The sequence below is a fragment of the Malus domestica genome, chromosome 06 (assembly GCF_042453785.1).
Source record: "Malus domestica chromosome 06, GDT2T_hap1".
NCBI lineage: Eukaryota > Viridiplantae > Streptophyta > Magnoliopsida > Rosales > Rosaceae > Malus > Malus domestica.
In genome coordinates, this window is record NC_091666.1 from 29,075,759 (window position 1) to 29,094,936 (window position 19,178).

Genomic DNA, 19,178 nt, shown 5'->3' on the forward strand with positions numbered 1-19,178 from the left:
TGTTTTGAAGTTTGAACACCAACAAAAGCAAAAATTATGCCAGCAAAGGTAAACCAGATTGGAATGGGCATCATGAAGGACTATATGTTCTAACATTATCCATATTTCTCCGTGTATCAAAGATTCAAAATACCCTATTCAGAACCAAAATCTAAGGAACCAATTCTTGAATTTAGTAAAAGTAAATAGTATTCTAAGATTTCGTTTGGTATCTAGGATTGGAATGAAACAAATAACCATCAAAATTCACGGCATATTGAAGGTAGGTGAGAATGAATTCTCATTTGATAGGATTACAAGGGGATTAAGAACGAGGGAAACTTCTTCCGTCTAATCCTACCATTTCGGAGAGGATTGGAATTGATAAGTTCTCTTTTTGACCTCCTTGAAGGTAGGTGAGAATGAATTCTCATTTGATAGGATTACAAGGGGATCAAGAACGAGGGAAACTTCTTCCGTCTAATCCTACCATTTCGGAGAGGATTGGAATTGATTAGTTCTCTTTTGGACTTCCTTCAACATACCTTGAAAATAGAAACTTCTATATTCCAATCCAATCCAATCCTCTAAACCAAACGAGGCCAAAACTAACTAAGAAACAATTATTCTTATAGTTCTAATTGCAATACATCTCTGTTCTCCTAAACATATACTTTACAACAACAACAACAAAGCCTTTTCCCACTAAGTGGGGTCAGCTATGTGAATCCTAAACATATACTTTATAAAAAAAAATTATGAACATTAATATCAACCAAACTCACTTCAATTTCAAATGCAACTAAACTGAGTCGAAAAGATAAGCAAGATAACTTGAGTAAGTAAATAAATACTCAACCATGAATTACCTAGGACCCAAAATGAGGAAATAAGGATAGCTACTACTAAAACCAACAACAAAAAGATATAGCCATGAGCGAAGGATGAGTTGTCAAAAAGGAAGATGATCAGAAACACACCAGAAAGAAGTTCCGCAAAGTTAGGGAAGATCTCAAACATGAACTAAGTAGACATCTCCTAAGAACGACGAAATCACTTGTTTTTTGGTGTTTTCTTTTTTCTTTTTTGGTTTTTTTTTTTGGGGGGGGGGGGGGGGGGTGGGTCACTCTATCTGCAACCAAGCTAGGAAGGACAACTCAATAATAACAAGCAAAATACATTTGATTCACCGGTGTAGTACACATTCAGCTTTGCTAAGAATGAAAGGATTCCCACTCAACTACTTGATCACGGGATAACAACTTCGAATTTTGAAATCCCCATTTTTGTAGTTATCTCATTGCACAGCACCTATCACTAGCTCCTATACTAAACAATAAATCCCATATCATACAAGAAGACCTCCAAACAAATCAAACGTGTCTCTAATATTATGTGCTGTATTGAACTATGGAACAATTCCAAAGCACAACTGTGCCATGAAGTCAAGCATTTAGCCCAGCCTGTGTCAGGGCAGCACAAAGCACAAAGCATCTTACTTCCCCCCATACTCTTAGAGTTTATATTGTCTCAAGAGGGAAAATATACAAAGCCATTTCCTTTCTCTCATACCACAGGGGACTCAGTGGAACTTCCATTAAATGCAATGTTCTGTTGAACTGTTAGTAGATATAAGGCTCCCAACCCCATGCACATTGATAAGTGCATTAATGTTCAACTAATATATGAGTGTCAAAAAACCAATTCAGCAAAACCGGAAAGCACCAAAAGGACCACTAAAGAAGGATACGGTAGGGAAACCAAACTTTCAATTATCATGAATGCTAGCTTTGGGCCACTAAATATAGCTTATAAGTGTAAGAAAGTCTAATATGCTATCAAGGGAAGTAATCTTAACCTCAAGCATATAATCCAAAATGATGCACATTCATGTCATAAGATGTAAGCGTAGTCTAGGTATCTATCTCTAGGAACCTATCGTAATGTACCAACCTAGGAATGAACAAAACCTGAGAGAAATGCACACATTAACAGTTATGGGACTTTCTAATGCTCTCATAGTATACATCCACAAAACTGGTTTCAAAGTATAACTTGCATCTCAAACAATCATTAAATGCAGTATATCAAAGTTCAGAAAGATGAACAACAATGAAAAAAAATCAAGAAACCTGGTGGGAGATTTGGATAATAACAGAGAGAGAAGTCAAATGCACGTGTTCTATCAGCAAGGTTATCTTTCATGTAACCTTATGATGACTACACTGCAATTAAGAGAGTATGAAATTAGAACTTATTTACAAATTAGGTAACACCGAAACTGAAACCTGAAAATTAGCACATATAAGCCATATACATAATCATCTGTGATGAAGCATGCATTCTTATCGTTAATGCACGACAATGCTATTCTTCAACCATACTAACATGAGCATTATACATAAACATGATTAACTACACGTTATAAACATATATGCAAACCAAAATAAAGGAAGCAAATTTGATTTGTAAAATGAGATCGTTAATCCAAAAGTGTAATGAATCTTATTCTAAACTCAACAATGCTCACATTCTATAATTTAAGCAAAACAAGCTGATCATTCCATTCAAATTTCTCAGGCAATGCATAATAACTTCTAAATGTAGAACAATTTGGAGTTAACTGAGATTTCACAAAAATCTAAGCCTAAACCTGCTCACTACCACATCAAGCTCTGGACTTGCGGCGAAGACTCTTCCTGAGCTTCTTTAACTTATGCTTGTTCATCTTCTTCTTCCTCTTCTTCTTCACACTGTCAGCCCAAATCGTCCTTGCATCTTCGGACTCCACCTCGACAGCCTCGAAAACACCCATCCGCTCGAACCCTGCTGGGGAAATCTGATTTACGCAAAACCCAAATGGGAAATTGGGGAAAATGGGTAAGGAGTTGGGAGATTCAGCATTGTGGAAGCTTGTGGGACCAAATTGAGGAACTGGGTCTTCTGCGCAATCGGATTTGGGCGGGCCTAGATGGCTGTGGTGGGAAATACGAGAGGGTGTGGGTTTGGGGAAGAGATGGGTTCTGAGGGACACCGCTGTTCTCAGAGACGGTGCGTTTTTGGCGAGTTTGTGAACAAAGCTCGCCATCTGGGGGCGGAGAGAGGCGGTGAAATTGACGGATCAGAAGCTGCTCCGTCGCGGAGTGACTCACGGTTGGGAGGATTTGAAAAGCTTGATTTGCTATGGCGTTTTTGGTTATGCCGAAAAGGGTTTCATTTCGAAGTGGAGAATGGCGACTGCGGGCTGCGAGTCGCTAGAACAAGAAAGAGGCGACGACGTCGTTTGGTGAACAGAATGATGAGAAATGTTTTTCTATGTCCCCCGAACTTAGTGCCATATTCCAATTTGACCCCTGGTTTTTTTAGTCTCTCTCTTTTGGGACTTGATATTCTGTTTGAAACTAAATACATGGCAAGGGAGATTCGAACTTGTTGCATAGAAAGTACATTTACACTAGTCAATTTGACTAAAGATGATTTGGCCACAGGTGGAATTTTTTGAATCGAAACCAAAAAGCGATTGAAATCGATGGAACCAATCAGCTCGGTATACCAAATTTTTGTTCGATTTTCTTACCTGACGGCCTGTCTAAGTATTGGATTTGTCCCTTAGAATTTTTTTTTTTATTTTTGAACAAATTTATTTTAATTTATTTTTTGGATCATAGTCTTTTGAAATGTATTAATGTTTCATCTCACGTTAAATTTGTCATCTCTAGTATTAAATTACAATTCATATTTATTTATTTGAGCGATAAAAATTTAACAAAAAATTTGTGATAAATTCAAGCATTCGACTTAATTTATCGTTTTATGACGTATTGAGAATAAATTGTCACGTTTTAAAACATCATTATTCATGATCAAATTGAAAGTCGCATAAACAAATCGAAAGAAGGTAGTAAGTTGAGGGTCATTGCACAAAAAACTTCTTAGGAGTGTAAACGACGCCGTCCTGTTCAAGTTGAAAAGAGCGCCAGCAACTTGGAACAAAAACAAAAAAAACACAAGAGAAGAAAGAGCGCCTGATTCTCTCCCATGGAGGAACACACATTTGAGCCTGTAAAACCCTAATTTCTCATCCCAATTCGCACTCAGAAACGTTCGATTTCGCTTCCTAACATTTTTTATTTGCATTTTTCAGGATCTAATTCACGCGATTTTCAAGATCGTCTGGTCCAGAAGAGCTCTCGGTTTGAATTCCCCGCCAATTTTTGTTCCTTCTGCTCCGTCAATTTCCAACTTCTTCTTTCTCATATGACTTGTCCATTTCTGTTTCTGTTTCCGTTTCCAGAGCGTCAAATGATCGAAGGCGCCGATGCGTTGGACGGCGAGGTACTAATTGTTCTTCCACATTTTCGTAAATTGATTGCTGTTAAATGTGGAAGTAATTTAGGGCAAGGAAGATTAGATTTCTGCCGTAGAAACCCTAATTTTGGGATTTACTGACATCAAACTTTGTTTGGTGCAGACCGGAGCTGGAACATCGAAGAAGAATCGCCCCACATCAGGTTTTAATCACATTATAGGTTTCACCAATTTTTTTGGGATTTTTTATTTGTTTGTATGTAATGTGATTTTTTATTATTGATGATTACTTTGTTCCGCGATTGCTATGCAGCCAATGGAAATGCCTTAAAATTGAGCTGTGAACTTCTCCGGAACTTTACCACAGGTTCACACAAACTTTTGGTTGCTTAGTTGAGATTGGATGTGGTCAGAAGTTTTGTGTGTTTATTGTGACATTTTGAGAAGCATTTTGTGTCGTGGCAGAGGCTGTGCAGCGTGCTGCTACAATTGCTGAAGCGGAGGGCGTGAGTAAAATTGAACCAACTCACTTGGAGCGGGTTCTCCCACAGTTGCTTTTGGATTTTTGAGGTATTCATGAGGACCCTAATCTTTTTTATTTATTTGTTTTGCTACTTTTCTTTTGGTTTTCTTATGTTTTATAATTTCATTTGAATCCTTTGCAATACGGATGCATTATTGGAAAGTAATGCACTTTGATAAGTGGTGTAACTTGAGATAAGACAGCATTCATACGCTTGACCCAAAGGCGGCCCTCACATCAGCTTTAAAGTAGTTCCCACAGAAACTGATGTCTTGATGTTTAGATTTATGTTTCTCTGCTACCGTATGATTCACATGTCGAACCCAAGAAATTTCTATTTGATTTTCATACTGTCCATGTAAAAAATTTATAGATATTAACAGGGCAAGTGGATTTTATACCTACTGAAATTCATACTGCTTAAATTCTTTTGTCCATGGTACATAAAAACATGTTTTCGTTGCTCGAATGACTGGAGTTATATACTTTGCCTTTGAAATTGGAGTTTTATGTTTTGTATTCAATTGTCTCTGGCATCATATGGTGAACCCAAGAATTTTGTATTTGGGTTTTGTTCATATTAAGGTAAACCTGTAGATAGTGATATCCATACTGATTAGAATACTTTTCTTATGACGGAGAAATGAGATAAGGATCCAAAAGAAATGGCTGAAAATGAACAAGGCAATGAAAAAACACTTACGTGGGGAAGTTGATTGGTTGCTTCCTAAAAAGCACTTTTCTTTTCTATAGGGATGGTAATGGAATGCCTTTACATGGGACCTTCATTTCTATGGAGTGCACTTAGATGGACTCTGATTTTCTTAGTGGAAGTTCTGTTTTGTTTTGAAGCATGAATCTGAGGAAGCATGTCTATTGATAATTTGACTGCCTGCGTTTTGCTTCAGGTTCCAAAACTTGGCGAACTAAAACAAGAGTATGGACAGTAATATTCTCGGAGGCATTGACAATAAGGTTGTTTCATTGGAACCAAACCTCGTATTAGATGTTTGTTTGCTGCTATGAACTCACTTTGTAATTTTTAAGCTAGAATCCTTGAATTTCTGCTGGAAATCTTGGGAGTGGGAGTTTAGGATATGCATGATCTTTGGTGTACTGTAAATCTTCGTTGAATTAGTATAAGTCTAAACGACAAATTGCCCCTCATTCCTCTCGTCTTTCACTCACTTAACTAGCTCTGCTAGGTGACCGGAGACGGGATAGGTACAGATGAGCTCTGTGGAAGATAGGCAGGGGTAGCACTTTAAACAATGTTGGAATATCGTTTGAAGGGGAACACAATATTTTCTTATTCGTCGTGCTATTTTACATCATCACTTTCATTGAGAATACATATTTGATACAATTAATCTAGTAGGATTCCTGTTGAAAACAAACATGAAACATATAGTTGGATACTTAGTGCTTGATTTGAGACAGCATACACCTAACGTCCTTACTGTTAGGCCTCTCTTTCGGGTTATCCAGAGTGCAAAAGCAAGCAATCTTGAGAACCAGGAGCATTTGCTCCTCATATCCGTTTCCCAACAGTTTCGGGTCGATTGCCTGCCTAGGGTTCTCCGAAGTCATGACATTCCTCATCCACTTAACCAGACTCATCTCATTCGTGTTTTGGAAAAACTCATCGGATGGAAGCTTTCCCATCACCAGAACCCCCAACACCACCCCGAAACTGTATATATCACACCTGTCTGTGAACTTGAATGTCTGATGGTATTCTGGTGCTATATAGCCAACAGTTCCTGCTACATTCGAAGTTGAAATGTGAGTCTGAGCGTCCGGCATTGCTTTTGCAAGCCCGAAATCTGCAATCCGAGCTTCCATATCATCATCCAGCAGGACGTTTGCGGGCTTGAGGTCTCTGTGAATGATGTGAGGGGTGTTGTCCATGTGAAGGTATTCAAGCCCTGAAGCCACTCCGAGAGCAATCTTATGCCGTGTAAGCCAATCCAACTCCCGTGTTCCCGCCGAAACTTGATTCAACATGTCTTGCAAGCTCCCGTTCTTCATGAACTCATAGACCAGGTAATGACAATCCGGTCGAGACACGTGGGCTAGCAGAGGAATAAGATTCCGGTGCCTAATTTTGCTCACGGTGTTGATCTCCGATCGGATTTGACGCATCTTCTTGTTCATAAGCTTACTTTCCTCGTCAGCGGTCAGTTCATCGGCATCTTTTGGGGGTTGAACTATCTTCTTTATTGCAATCATTTTGCCGTTGCTTCCTGGCAACTCGGCTTTATAAACCTCTCCACATCCACCCCTTCCTATGAGTTCCAAATTAGCCAGGCCATCATCTTTTTCCAGGAAAGCCAAGTCCTCTTTCCTCTTGATCAGAGAACTGAAAATCGCAGGACCGCCATCTTTGCCGCCACCTTTTACCACGGCCAACAGCAGCTTGAACAGCAGAGAAAAGATGAATCCGGATATACATCCGGCCAGTGCTCCGGCTAAAAACCCGAGCAGCCACCCTCCTACCTTCCTCTTGTTATTCTTCTTCTTGTGCTTTTTTGTTGCAGATGGACCCGGAGCAAGAGCGTTAGATGGAGCTTGAGCATTAGCAGAAGCTGTGGAGCTGTGGTTTTTTGTGGTTGAATTCTCAGCCAAAATGTAACGTTTTGGCACATCGGTTGCTGAAATCTCGACCCCTTTCATCGTTGGCACCGAGCCTTCGAGGAATTCGTTTCCAGCGAAGTTGAAAGACCGAAGATTGCGAAAGGAACGAATGGTAGCTGGGATTTTCCCGGAGAAGAAATTGTCAGCAATGGAAAGGCTTTCCAGGTTGGGAAAATGCTTGAGGAAGCTCAAATTCCCGGACAACTTGTTGGACGAAAGGTCGAGGGTTCGAAGGCGAATGAGGTTAGACAGCGCGGCAGGAACTTCCCCGGAAAACTGGTTGTCTCCGAGGTTGAGAATCTCAAGCTTCCGGCAGTCAACGATTTGAGATGGGATTTGGTCAACAAGTTTGTTGTGAGCAAGAGAGATCTCTTTGAGCTCGGAGAGCCGCCCTATTGCCGGGCTCAGAAAGCCATCGAGGCGGTGTGATTTGAAGACGAGCCGGGTGATTCGGAGGACGTAGGTGTTGTTGTCCGAGAGCCTGCGCTCGCAGAAGACACCGGGAGTGTTGCACGGAGCTGGTTGACTGATATGGAATTGGAAGCCCAAGGTTTTTTGGATGGTGGTGAGGGCTTGGAGGTCGGACGGGTCGAGATTGAGTCTCGCGTTGATGAGGAGGAGGAGGGAGAGGAAGGTGAGGAGGCTGAGCTGGGCGGCGGTGCCGGATAAGGCTGCCATTTGTGGCCGGAAATTTCCGTGTTTTTGGACTTTGAACTAGGACTGGTTCATACTTGTTGGTTGGCTCGGTTATTAGTTTTGTATTTTATAGAAGGAGAGTGGAATAATGGACGGAATGTGGAGCCCTCATTCGCAGTAGATTCAAATCTCCAATCAGACAAGTTTACTCTGACTAAATAATATCAATTAAATTATCACGTCAATCCCATTTTTAATTGGTTCTTTTTTGGTTTAACATAATTACAATAAGTGGCGGTGCTATTTACATATTTTTTTTTTTATCTCATACACACTTATTTTAATTTTCGATTGTTGGATTGAATGAGTTGAAGAATATCAAATGACAGAAATTAACAGTGTGTGTTTGTGGGAGGTAAAAAAGAGCGTTGGATAACACAACTCTTTGAGTTTTTTTTATTAGCACTCCGTATATTGTTGAATTCACATCATATAAATTTTCCAACATGAATCCTTGCAATCACTAATGCAAAGACTTGCATTCAAAATCGAATTATCTGATGGCAAATTCGATTCCAAATTAAGTTGCTTATTGTGTGGCTTAACCAAACTTTCTCTTCATTTAGTGTACACTACATCTTTGTTCTAAAAAAGAAAAGTTTGAATTATCCGGGAATGTTAAATTAGAGGTGATTAGTCTAAGGGAAACATTATTAAGCTCAAATCTATCATCGATGTCTGTAATTTGGATTCACCGCCTGCTTGTGCAATATTAAATATATAATACATATAGGGAATTATTATTAGCACTCAAAAAATCTCATTCTACACTCCAAACTTTCTATATTAGGAAAGAAAAATACACTTGTGAGGAGTGTAAAATGAAATTTTTGAAGTGCCAGTAACACTTCCCTATATATATATATATATATATATATATATATATATATATAAATAGTTGATCGTGGTGAAGAAGATGAGTTTAATGTGGGGTTTAAGTGGTGATTGTGGAGTGTGTGTAGAAAGTGTGGTGGGTGAGGGTAATAGTGGAATGCATGTGGCGTGTGTTAAGATAATTATAATTTAAAAAGTAAATACGGAGAGTATTAAGTGGAGTGTAGTTAACAAAATGTAAGGTGTTAATAAAACAACTTGTTAATTGTCAGACTAATTCGTCAATGACTCATCTTTCAATCCACCCATAATAATAAAAGAGTTAAATGTATGTTCGAACGTGAGTGTAGTTATATTACTTAGAACGGATGTGCTTTCTTTATGTATTTAAATTTAAAGTACGCCAACCGTAATTTAGATTGTAGTTTGAATTGTAATATGCTTCAAATCCAAAAAATTTGTTCAAGTTTTGAATTCGGTCTATGTGTTTGTGCACATATGAGGAGAAGAAGCTGGGAATAGTTTGGTGTTTCTTCCATCGATCTTCCCCATTTATGTTGTTTTTCAATCGATTATGGTTTCAAATGTCATCTATTGCGAAAACATCTTTCTCTAAGTAGAAATGTGAAATACGCTCCTATAATTCAGAGGAATGTACAATTTTTAAATATGTGTGGTTTATGTTCACACGTTTGAATAGACGAACGTCAAATTACATTAGTAAGATTAAGATTGTTAACACGATAAAACATATCCAGTGTTCTACAAGTCTTTGCCTAAAGCCGCATAGGCGCTAGGCGGCTGATCACCGCTACGATTAATCCTCAAGCGTTTAAAAAATAAGAAATGGCGCTTAGACCTACTTAGGCGCCTATACCTGCCTAGGCATCTGCCTAGGTCAGACTCTTGCTTAGATAGAAAATAGAAAACTTCGATTTTGCTTTTATTCAATAAATTGTTAGAAACTTGTTGGATACTTAGATGAACACTCATTATATGTTTGTTCCCAGATTTTCAATATATTCTAGTACTTTATAATTTATATGTCATTGTAATTTGCATTTATACATTCTAAGACAATTATATATTTATTTAAGTATAAGTAGACATTTAGTAATAATAAAAGTAATTAAAACACAATTATCACCTAGGCCCCACCTTAGGTCCCGTCTAGACCATGCATAGGCACTGGCCAGGCACTAAAATCCTGCCCGTCATCGATTAGCGCCTAACACATTTTAAAACCTCGCATATATTTGAAATGGGTAACAAAGGTCACCATTGTATTGGAACCCCATTATACACGCCAATAGACTGCCAAATGGACTGCATATGGTCAAGCACTCAATATTTCGTAATTTCATTACCCGTTCCTAGGGTTATATAATTTTCTTGACTTGGAAGTTTCCAAGTCCACCCCACTCAAATCTCCATCGGTCAAGTCAACAGAGGGGGCAAGGCAAAGTCTTTGCGACGTTTCTGGCCGTTAGATCGAAGATTCTTTTAAAAGGTTTCTTTCAAATAATTACTTTGACATTGACTTTAGAGATATTACGAATTAAAAGATTTTTGCGTTGAGAGATTTTTTGGTATATTGGAAACACAGCTTAATATTCTAAATGTAATAATACAATTGGTTAGAAATAAAAAAAAAATAATTTACAACCAATTATATTATAACACTTAATGTATCAGATCGTGTTGCAAACAGACGTTGCTAAAGGCCAACGGGCCACCATCCCCTCCAAAGTCTCCCACGGGGCCACTCCTCCAGTCCCAGTCAACACTCTTCTCCTCTTAATTTCCAGGAAATTATTTGCTTATTGTTTTGTCCTCTTATATTATCTGCAAGTTGGAGCCGAAATAAAATGAAGAAGAAACGAGGGAAGAAATAATGTTAGGTTTTCTTGATTGGAAATGAATAACGCGTGGATGAGCACCAGACCGTGTTTTGTATGTAAAAACAAATAAATCATTACTTGTGAGCCGCAAAACATTAAAAAAAATGCTTTTTAATTATATTTATCCACACTAGGGTTACTACTCAACCGGTTTGAAAATAGTAATGATCCTTGCCAAAATCAAAACAAGAAACTTAAGTATTTTTTGGTTTCGGTATTTTTGGGTACTGGCATTTTTTGGTATGGTAATTTACGTTAACTTTGGTTTTTCATATATTTCGGTTTATTTTCGGTTTTTTTTTTTTTTTTGAAGATTGTTTTCATATATTTTACATTTTTTCCTTCCAAGTCCAGTATTTCACACTTCTCATTTTATTTGGAGAATACAAGCAATTCTAACATGCTAAACAATGTAATTAGAAGCTCATTTATTTGAGTAAAAAAAAGAATCAATATGTAAAAATTGAACCAATTGATTGAACACATACCAACTATAAAGCTAATTAGTGCTCTAGCTAGAAATTTAGAGATGTGGGTGGGGGTGCAACAACGACAGCATGGGAGATAGAAAGAGGTTTAAAGAGAGGCCAGATAGTACTACGGTCTAGTGGTATTCATTTTCATTTGTAAGTGAGAGGTTTTAGATTCGATTCTCACCAAAAATGAATTTAAACCACATTATTGCTAGCCCATTAGGAGGCTAAGCCCCCCTCCCCTTTAGTGTCGATAATATTGTTTGTTAAAAAAAAAAAAGATAAGGGGCTTTGCCCAATGGAGATGACATATTGATTAGTGTTTTACTTTTTATTTTTATTTAAGTGATTTAGTTTGGTGTAGAAAGAAGTTTGGTTGAGTTGGTTTTGATCAAGGTTTAAAATATCGATATTATCCCAATATTTTTATTGAAATTTCCGTGTTTTTGGACTACCGATATTTCTGATATCATCGATATTTTAGACATTGATAGGAACTCTATGTGGTACTAAGTCACTCATGTATCTTACCATGCAATGTATAAAGTGTAAAATATTGTACTAATTCATTATATAAATGATTATGGTGTGTTTAAACTTCTTTCATTAATTACTACATATTTTCTACACTCACAATGTTTGCCAGCTCATTATATAATCAACTTAAATAAGTTAAATCCATCATGCAATGCATTTCCTTCCAATTTTTTGTGATAAACTAATATATAATTGACTAAATAAACATCCTGCAAAGTTTTAATAAAAATTTCCAAGTTTTTCTTACAATTTCCGTGGTTTTTATTCAATTTTTATCGATATCGATAATATCCCGATATTTCCATCGAAATTTCCGTGTTTTTGGACTACCGATATTTCCGATATTATCGATATTTTATACCTTGGTTTTGATAAATAAGGGCAGTTTCAGAAATAATGTTGGATGTAAAAGAGATAATGATAGATAAATAAAATACAATGCAAGTCTAAAAGTAAGTTGGCTGTAAAGATACAAAATATGAGTTTGAATAAAATTTCTCATATTTATATAGCCGTATTGTTGCTGAATGTTATAGTAACTTATATTTCTGTCCTTGATAATTTAATAGGCTTTTCCGTTAAAAAATGCCTTGAGATTGACATAACTCTTCACTTTGGTCATTGAGATTAAAAATTGATACAAGTGGTTTCTAAGTTTGTCTACTGTAAATCATTTTGATCTTTTCGTGAAAAATTTGTCAACATTATCGTTACATTGTTAAATAAACGACCACGTGAGCATTTTTTAAGAACATTTTCATCAAAACCAGCCCCCTCACTTGTTTTTTTTTTCTTCACAATTTTCTCTCTGTACTCTTTATATTTAATTTTAAATAAATAATTTAAAATAATTTTTAATCATACAATGTACGATGAATAGACACGATTAATTGATCATTTGAATCCCCACAAATAGAATCTGGATAGGATCCTATTTTTGTCTCATCAATTTGTTCTTGTAAGTGTTGAAAAAAAAATGATAATAGGTTACAGTTAGTCACCCTATAAATGCAAACCAACCACTACAATACCATTTACCAAGTCAAAATGTAAACCAAGGCAACCTTTAATACAACAAATTAACAAAAACCCTACACCTTAAGACAAATTGATGAGAGAGATGAGGACTGACTGACTAAGGTAAAAAACAGGATAGAGAGATGAGAGGGAAAAAAAGGCTATAAGGCAAGTGGATGGGTCGATTTTGACGAAAATACCCTTTAAAAACTGGTCATGTGGTCGCTCACGTGATTTTTTAATGATGGTGTTGACAAATTTTTTACGGAATGATCAAAATGATTTACGGTGGATAACGCCAGAGACCACTTCTCAAAAATCAAAGTGAAGAGTTATGTCGATATCAAAGATAATTTTGGTTTAAAAACCTAATTTAATATGCCTTTACAAGTAGAGCAAAACGAATGGACAAAGAGCACTACTTAGCTGTTGCAAATTCAACAGCAGCTGCTTCAACCTGAACACAAAATAATTGAAATTATAAATACAAATTAGACACAAGTAAAAGCAAAAAGGGTTAAACAAATAAACCTTAAAAACGCTTAAACAGACGTTCACCCTCGACTAATTAAGTGCAGTCCAACTTTTGTGCCTAGTCGGCTGATTGTCTTTTTCTAAAGAAAGAAACTTTACATATACGCGTTTGTATTCTTATTCAGATTGTTTAACATAATTTAATTTCAGTCAGTTCTATAATTATGTTTCTTTTTTAATTATATTAAAATTCGACCAAGCGCCCGGATTTTGATGGAACGGGAAATAGATTTCTGATCTAGATTTCGTCCAAACAAACGTGGCTCATCATTGACTGAGAGTATCTTCAATGGAGACCTTAAAAGAGTCCTCACCACCGTATAAACCTCCTATTAAGGGCAAAAAACTTCCAATGAGTCCGAAAAGAAGTCACTGAAGTATAGGATAGTATAAAGACTTGTCGGAATTCATATAAAAATCCTCAAAACGTAAGGATGTGGATCGGGACTCTAAATGGTGGTAAGTTTGAAAATTTGGAAAAATTGGATGGGCTTCAACCCACGTGAATGCTAAAGCAGCAAAACACAACGTCAGTGCGGCCCTACAATGCACTTGCTATCTACGTTATTTTCTTGCTCTGTCAAATCAACAGCTTGGGTTGTTTCATACAATTTTCTTTGCCTTATTGTTGGAGATCCAACATTTACTTTTCAAACTTCCAATTTTTTTTTTTAGGAAAAGTAATGAAAAGAGTTTGAAAACTTTGAGTTTTAACGATAAAGACAAAATAAATGGTAAAGTGAATAGTACCAGAGTTGATTTTTTGGTGTAAAAATGTGGTTTTTTGATAAAGTGAACAGTACCCGAAGCTTTTCGTTAAAGTTCCTTTTTTTTTTTCACATTTGTTTAGGATTCTACTATAAGGACTCCTTCATTGAAGCAAATATTTTTTAAGGACCCATATATTCTTGTTGAGTCCCTAAAATGTCTTCAACAATGGTGGTAAAGACTATCTTAGGGTCTCCCATTATGCTACGAGCTAAATCTAAAGGTTGGCACCTTAAAAAAATTATAGAGAATTAGATATCAGAGACAGAGTAATTTAAGCACTGAAAAATCATTCAAGCAACATTTTCAACATTTAATTAGGGTTTATAGCAAAACCCAATTAGCAAAAGACTCAGCAGCAAAGGACTAGGTGCTTATGGAGTCCTAGCAATTTTCACAACTTCACACTAGCAAATTTATTTTTAATGCACACTAAAACATCTAGCTCTCTCATGAAAGAGCCATAATTAACGTAATAAAACATGATTAACAACAGCATTATCATGCATAAGTTTAACTAAGCATGCCTCAGTCGAGACAGCAGCGGAACATGAAGAACTTCTCCATCTCGAGGCCGCACTCAGCGCACGCTATTCTGTCCGGTATGTCAGGACCGAACCCTGGGATGACCAAACGAGTGCAGTGCTGTGGCGTGTGACGGCGTCCGAGTTCATCTTGAAGTGTGGGGACGAAGCCATTTTCCGCAGCTGCGGCTTTCCATGCATCAAAGTCATCCAAAGTGAGTAGAGTGAGGTGTCCATTGGCCCTAGCCCTCTCATTCGAGCCTCTCCACACCATAACCCAACCTTGGTCACTTCCGTCGTAGCTAAGCAATGTCATAACCTCCTTCAGTATGTTATCACTCTCTAGAGTCTTGTGGTGTTTCGCCTTTGAGCACCGCATGCTGTCCATTCGGGACCAGAAGAACCAGGTTGACGTGTATTCAGGCCAGCATCGACTGAGGTTCTCTGTTTCAATGGTCTTGTTCACTTTCCTTATCCTCTCCTTGGTTGCGGTGCTTCTTCCTACGTAAACCAAGTCCAAGGAGATGCCAGCAAGTTTTGCCACATTTTTCGCTTTGTTTGTGAACTTTCGAATCCAATCCAAGTCATCGCTTCCATACAAGCATACGAATGTCCCCTTTTCTATCTGACAAAGCAAAGCAAGTCCATGTTAGTTTTAAATCCCTTCAAAATGTTGGATTAATGAGTAGATATTTTTGAGTATGTGAGGATATTATATTGTAACACTGTCTAACATAAAGACGTTAACTTGTCGGACAATCTAACATGTTATGTTGTCAGATGATCAATGTGAATAATGGAATATATGAATTCTTGTTGTAGTATTAACAAGAAAATCTTGTGATAGGGAAGTACTTACCCCTTCTAGTATGCTTTGATCAATGCCGTCGGCAACGAGCTCGAGCCTCCAGCTCTCTGCATTCCACAGCTGTTGCTCTTTCTCATCAGTGAAAGGGAAGGCCACATTGCCCCAAATCCACAGCATGTGGATGGCATTCAGAGAGGACACCCTCCCTTGTGGATCCAATGCCACTACGATCATCTTCTTGTCAAATTGCCAATCATTTCTGATAAACTTTACAACCGGGGGTTCGATGATTTTAGGGTCGTAAACTGTGTACCACTGCATCCTTGACTTCAAGTCCTCGAATCTCAAGTGCTTCGCTTCATCCCAAACATTCGTGTCCACCATGGGGATCCAAACAAACTCGTACTCAACTTCCGGCCTTTTCTGCTTATCTTTGTAGATGTGATCGAGGATTAAAATATCTTCGTTGCTCAGACTAAGATCTGTAATTAGCAGCAACACATGCCTTCTCCTCAACACTTCAAGACCAGACTGTTTTTGCCAAGGGAATGATTTATGTATAAATTTGACAGTTTGGTTGGTTGGTTGAAATGTAAGATTGGGAATACAAGTTATAAGTACACATTTACCCTCGACTTGGTTGTGCCGATTTGGAGAGGTTGAATATCATCCCTGTGTGATATCAGTGCACGTAAATTCCTCAGGTTATCAAGGTGGAGGCTTTGGAAGAGCCGTCTCAGAGTCTCATATTCTTCATCATATCTCTTCGCCACTGGATCCAACAGTAAATTTTGTTCAGTATTTTGTTACATTAAGTTGCAAGAGATACATGTCAACAGTTATAGAGGTGAAAATTCAAGAACCTACCAATGTGTTGGCGACAATTTTCAAGTTCGTTCGTGAGGTGATCGTGTATGTTGTTCAGCTTATGAGCCAAGCTTGACAGTTCCCATACCTCTGTGGTTGATGCAACGTACCTACAAAGGAGTGGAAAAGGAGCTGCAATTAGCTTAGGCATAGCTCGAAATGGATGCGATGATATATGTTACCGAATGGCTTACTCGAGCCTACTGCCAGTAAGGATGGCAATATGGGAGGCACTAGCCAGAATGCCTCGAATGACCCAATACGCAGCAGCAGGAATATGCGCCAAGGCAATTGACAGCGGAGGTTTGTCTTCTGAAACGTACTGAGACTGCATATTGACCATCTCACTGTACTCAACAATGCGCTTGGTGACATTGAGAATCGCCTTGTTGAGGTTGTTGATTGCCTCAAGTTGAGGTTTTACCGAGTCAGCATGCTCTACAATGTCCGAGAGTTGCTTCAGGGTGGCCAGGGACTTGGCTAATGAATCGGTAGTGCAAAGCTGAACCACCAGCCAGAACTCTCCATAGTACACAGAATATGCAGCTAGGGTTATCGCCACTTTTGCTTCCCATGGGTAACTCGAAAGGGTCCTGAGTAACTCGATTGCACTCGTGTGCGCATCAGCGCCGCCTGAGCATTGGCAAGTTATCTGCCATTACATGGATACACCGCGCTTACAGATTTGTATATTGCATAAAAAATGTAATAGAAACAAATAATTTAATATATCGACATCAAATCTAACTGTACTCGAAATAATATGATTTTCGTTACGTAAAAAGTTCTTAGCTTTAGCAAAAAAGAATCTATGCTTAAGGATAACCTCGCAGTAGATCTTTTGTATGAGATAAGACAATCCATGGAACAAGACATCCACACTTGACAATGGGGTCCTGTCCTCGACAGTATCCAAGTGTTCTGGAGTACCCTGCACCACAAGCAAAGCAATTTCGTGACCGAAACAAACAGAACTATTGCAGTATATGAAGTGTTTTCAAGCAACTAGGGAAAAATTAGCACAAAATAAAGAGAAAGGGGGAAGGGAATACAAGTAAACCGCCAGCATGGCCATGAGGGGTGCGATGAAATATTTCCTCGATGACTTGGAGAATTTGGTTGACATCGACGCTGTGACTGTCGAATCTTCCCGGAGTATGAGTGTCCCGGATTTGCCTCACCAATGCACTATCATCAGATTGTGGTGCGGATGATGTTCTTTTATCCCTCCGAATCTGCTTCGCAGCTGCCGGCAGATGTTGTTGGCTTGCCATTTTTCGGAGCTGCGAATTAAAATGCCTAAAGGAGAGTGGAAAACTTTGGGTTTGAGTGGTTTTACAGTTTCAGAAACTAAGCCTTTATATAACAACAAGAAGATGGAATAAAAGGTAAAGCCTTAGGGACATGTACCTTGCTTGCAATGAGAGTCTAATTAAAGTAAAAGCCAGGCATGTACTTGATAAGGACATAAGTTTTTTGTTGGTGGTTAATCCGCTGCATTATCTTTGATTTGAGGTTTCTGTCGAAAAGTAAATTTGGAAGTAGAGCTAATATGCGTGGACGATTGTCACTCATTAATATGTACGAGTCTCATGTGTTAGAAGCGTCGTGCAGACTCCAATACGCTAAATATGTACATGAATATGATATTTTAAAAGAGATAAGAGGTGAATCATGTCAAGCACTCCAAGGGGGAAAAATCTAAATTTACACCAAATACACATGAATATGAATAATTGTCGGTCCTTATTAATATAGTAAGAACGTCGCGAAGACTCCAATCTCAAAACATTTCTTGTAAATAGAGGCCACGTCAACGTGTGCATACCTTGTCATTTGAGTTAACTTAATCTCCAAATCTTTTGGGCCATTGATTCCTAAGCAAGAACCATAAACAAGATTTAAAATTTGGATAATCAAACTTTTGCCAAGACAATAGCATTCTTTATTCGGGTGGTGCTATTCACACATTCAATTTTACCCTTCACACTTTTTCTCTCAATCTCCGTCCATCAGATCAAATGAATCAAAGAAGATGAGTGGAAAAAAAATTAACAAAATATGTGAAAAATAAAAAATAGCGTGTGAATAGATCTACCCGCTTTATTATCGTTCACCTTCTTTTCTTTTTCTCCCTTTTACTTTTCTCTCCTTGAGGAAAATTATACTTAATTAGATAAATGCAGGACAATCTGCTCCCATTGGTACCTTTTGTGCATACTTTTTTTATCTTACCTGGTGTGGATCATGTGGAATTTTTACATGAAATCATGGGCAGTAAACTGCAAGCTTCAATTCGAGACCAATGAGTATGTATTGTCCTGAAGAAAGGAATTATGTGACGAGACATTTCCGAATGAAAGGGAAAAGCAAGGGACACAGACACAGTTGAGGGGTCGTGAAATGAAGATTCTTTTTGGATAATCTTTGTGAGGATCTTGATGATCTTCTAAACACGTCTGTTCATCGTACATCTTGTGATTAAAAATTATTGTAAATTTTTTTTATTTAAAAAATTGAATATTCATAGTACCTGACAAAAACATGTTGCACAATGTACGATGGACGAACGTGATTAGAGGATTTCCTGGATCCTCACAAAGAAGATCCAGAAAGGATCCTCATTCTGTGAATACTATGACTCTACTAGGCGGAAGACTTTTATGATACGAATGCATTGTTATTATGGTGTACCATATCAATGCTATATTGATATGCAGTTATATACTATTGATACGGAATAAAATTGTAGCGGTATATTTGCATTATGTA

At 37.8% G+C, this 19,178-nt stretch overlaps 3 protein-coding genes and 1 non-coding gene across 4 annotated transcripts; 1 reads left to right on the forward strand and 3 right to left on the reverse strand.

Annotated features, from left to right (window-relative positions):
* Positions 1-1,983: 1,983 nt before the first annotated feature.
* On the reverse strand, positions 1,984-3,246 carry LOC114825390 (uncharacterized). Its single transcript, XR_011582138.1, has 2 exons — positions 2,633-3,246; positions 1,984-2,204 (listed from the first exon to the last, which is right to left on the reverse strand). It is a non-coding gene; the product is annotated as an uncharacterized protein (transcript).
* A 659-nt stretch (positions 3,247-3,905) lies between these two features.
* On the forward strand, positions 3,906-6,122 carry LOC103437647 (protein MHF2 homolog). The gene is made up of 7 exons (XM_008376138.4): positions 3,906-4,041; positions 4,124-4,172; positions 4,274-4,314; positions 4,451-4,490; positions 4,601-4,654; positions 4,753-4,857; positions 5,719-6,122. The coding sequence occupies exons 1-6, from the start codon at positions 4,018-4,020 to the stop codon at positions 4,854-4,856; spliced, it is 312 nt and encodes a 103-aa protein (XP_008374360.3). The 5' UTR covers positions 3,906-4,017; the 3' UTR covers position 4,857; positions 5,719-6,122.
* On the reverse strand, positions 6,096-8,324 carry LOC103437648 (leucine-rich repeat receptor-like serine/threonine/tyrosine-protein kinase SOBIR1). The gene has a single exon (XM_008376140.4). The coding sequence runs from the start codon at positions 8,123-8,125 to the stop codon at positions 6,230-6,232; it is 1,896 nt and encodes a 631-aa protein (XP_008374362.3). The 5' UTR covers positions 8,126-8,324; the 3' UTR covers positions 6,096-6,229.
* Positions 8,325-14,480: 6,156 nt separating this feature from the next.
* LOC103437653 (protein SIEVE ELEMENT OCCLUSION B-like) lies at positions 14,481-17,737 on the reverse strand. The gene is made up of 7 exons (XM_008376145.3): positions 17,459-17,737; positions 17,233-17,337; positions 16,601-17,058; positions 16,407-16,516; positions 16,169-16,311; positions 15,591-16,070; positions 14,481-15,356 (listed from the first exon to the last, which is right to left on the reverse strand). Exons 1-7 carry the CDS (start codon positions 17,678-17,680, stop codon positions 14,736-14,738), a joined length of 2,139 nt encoding a protein of 712 aa, XP_008374367.3. The 5' UTR covers positions 17,681-17,737; the 3' UTR covers positions 14,481-14,735.
* Positions 17,738-19,178: the final 1,441 nt, after the last annotated feature.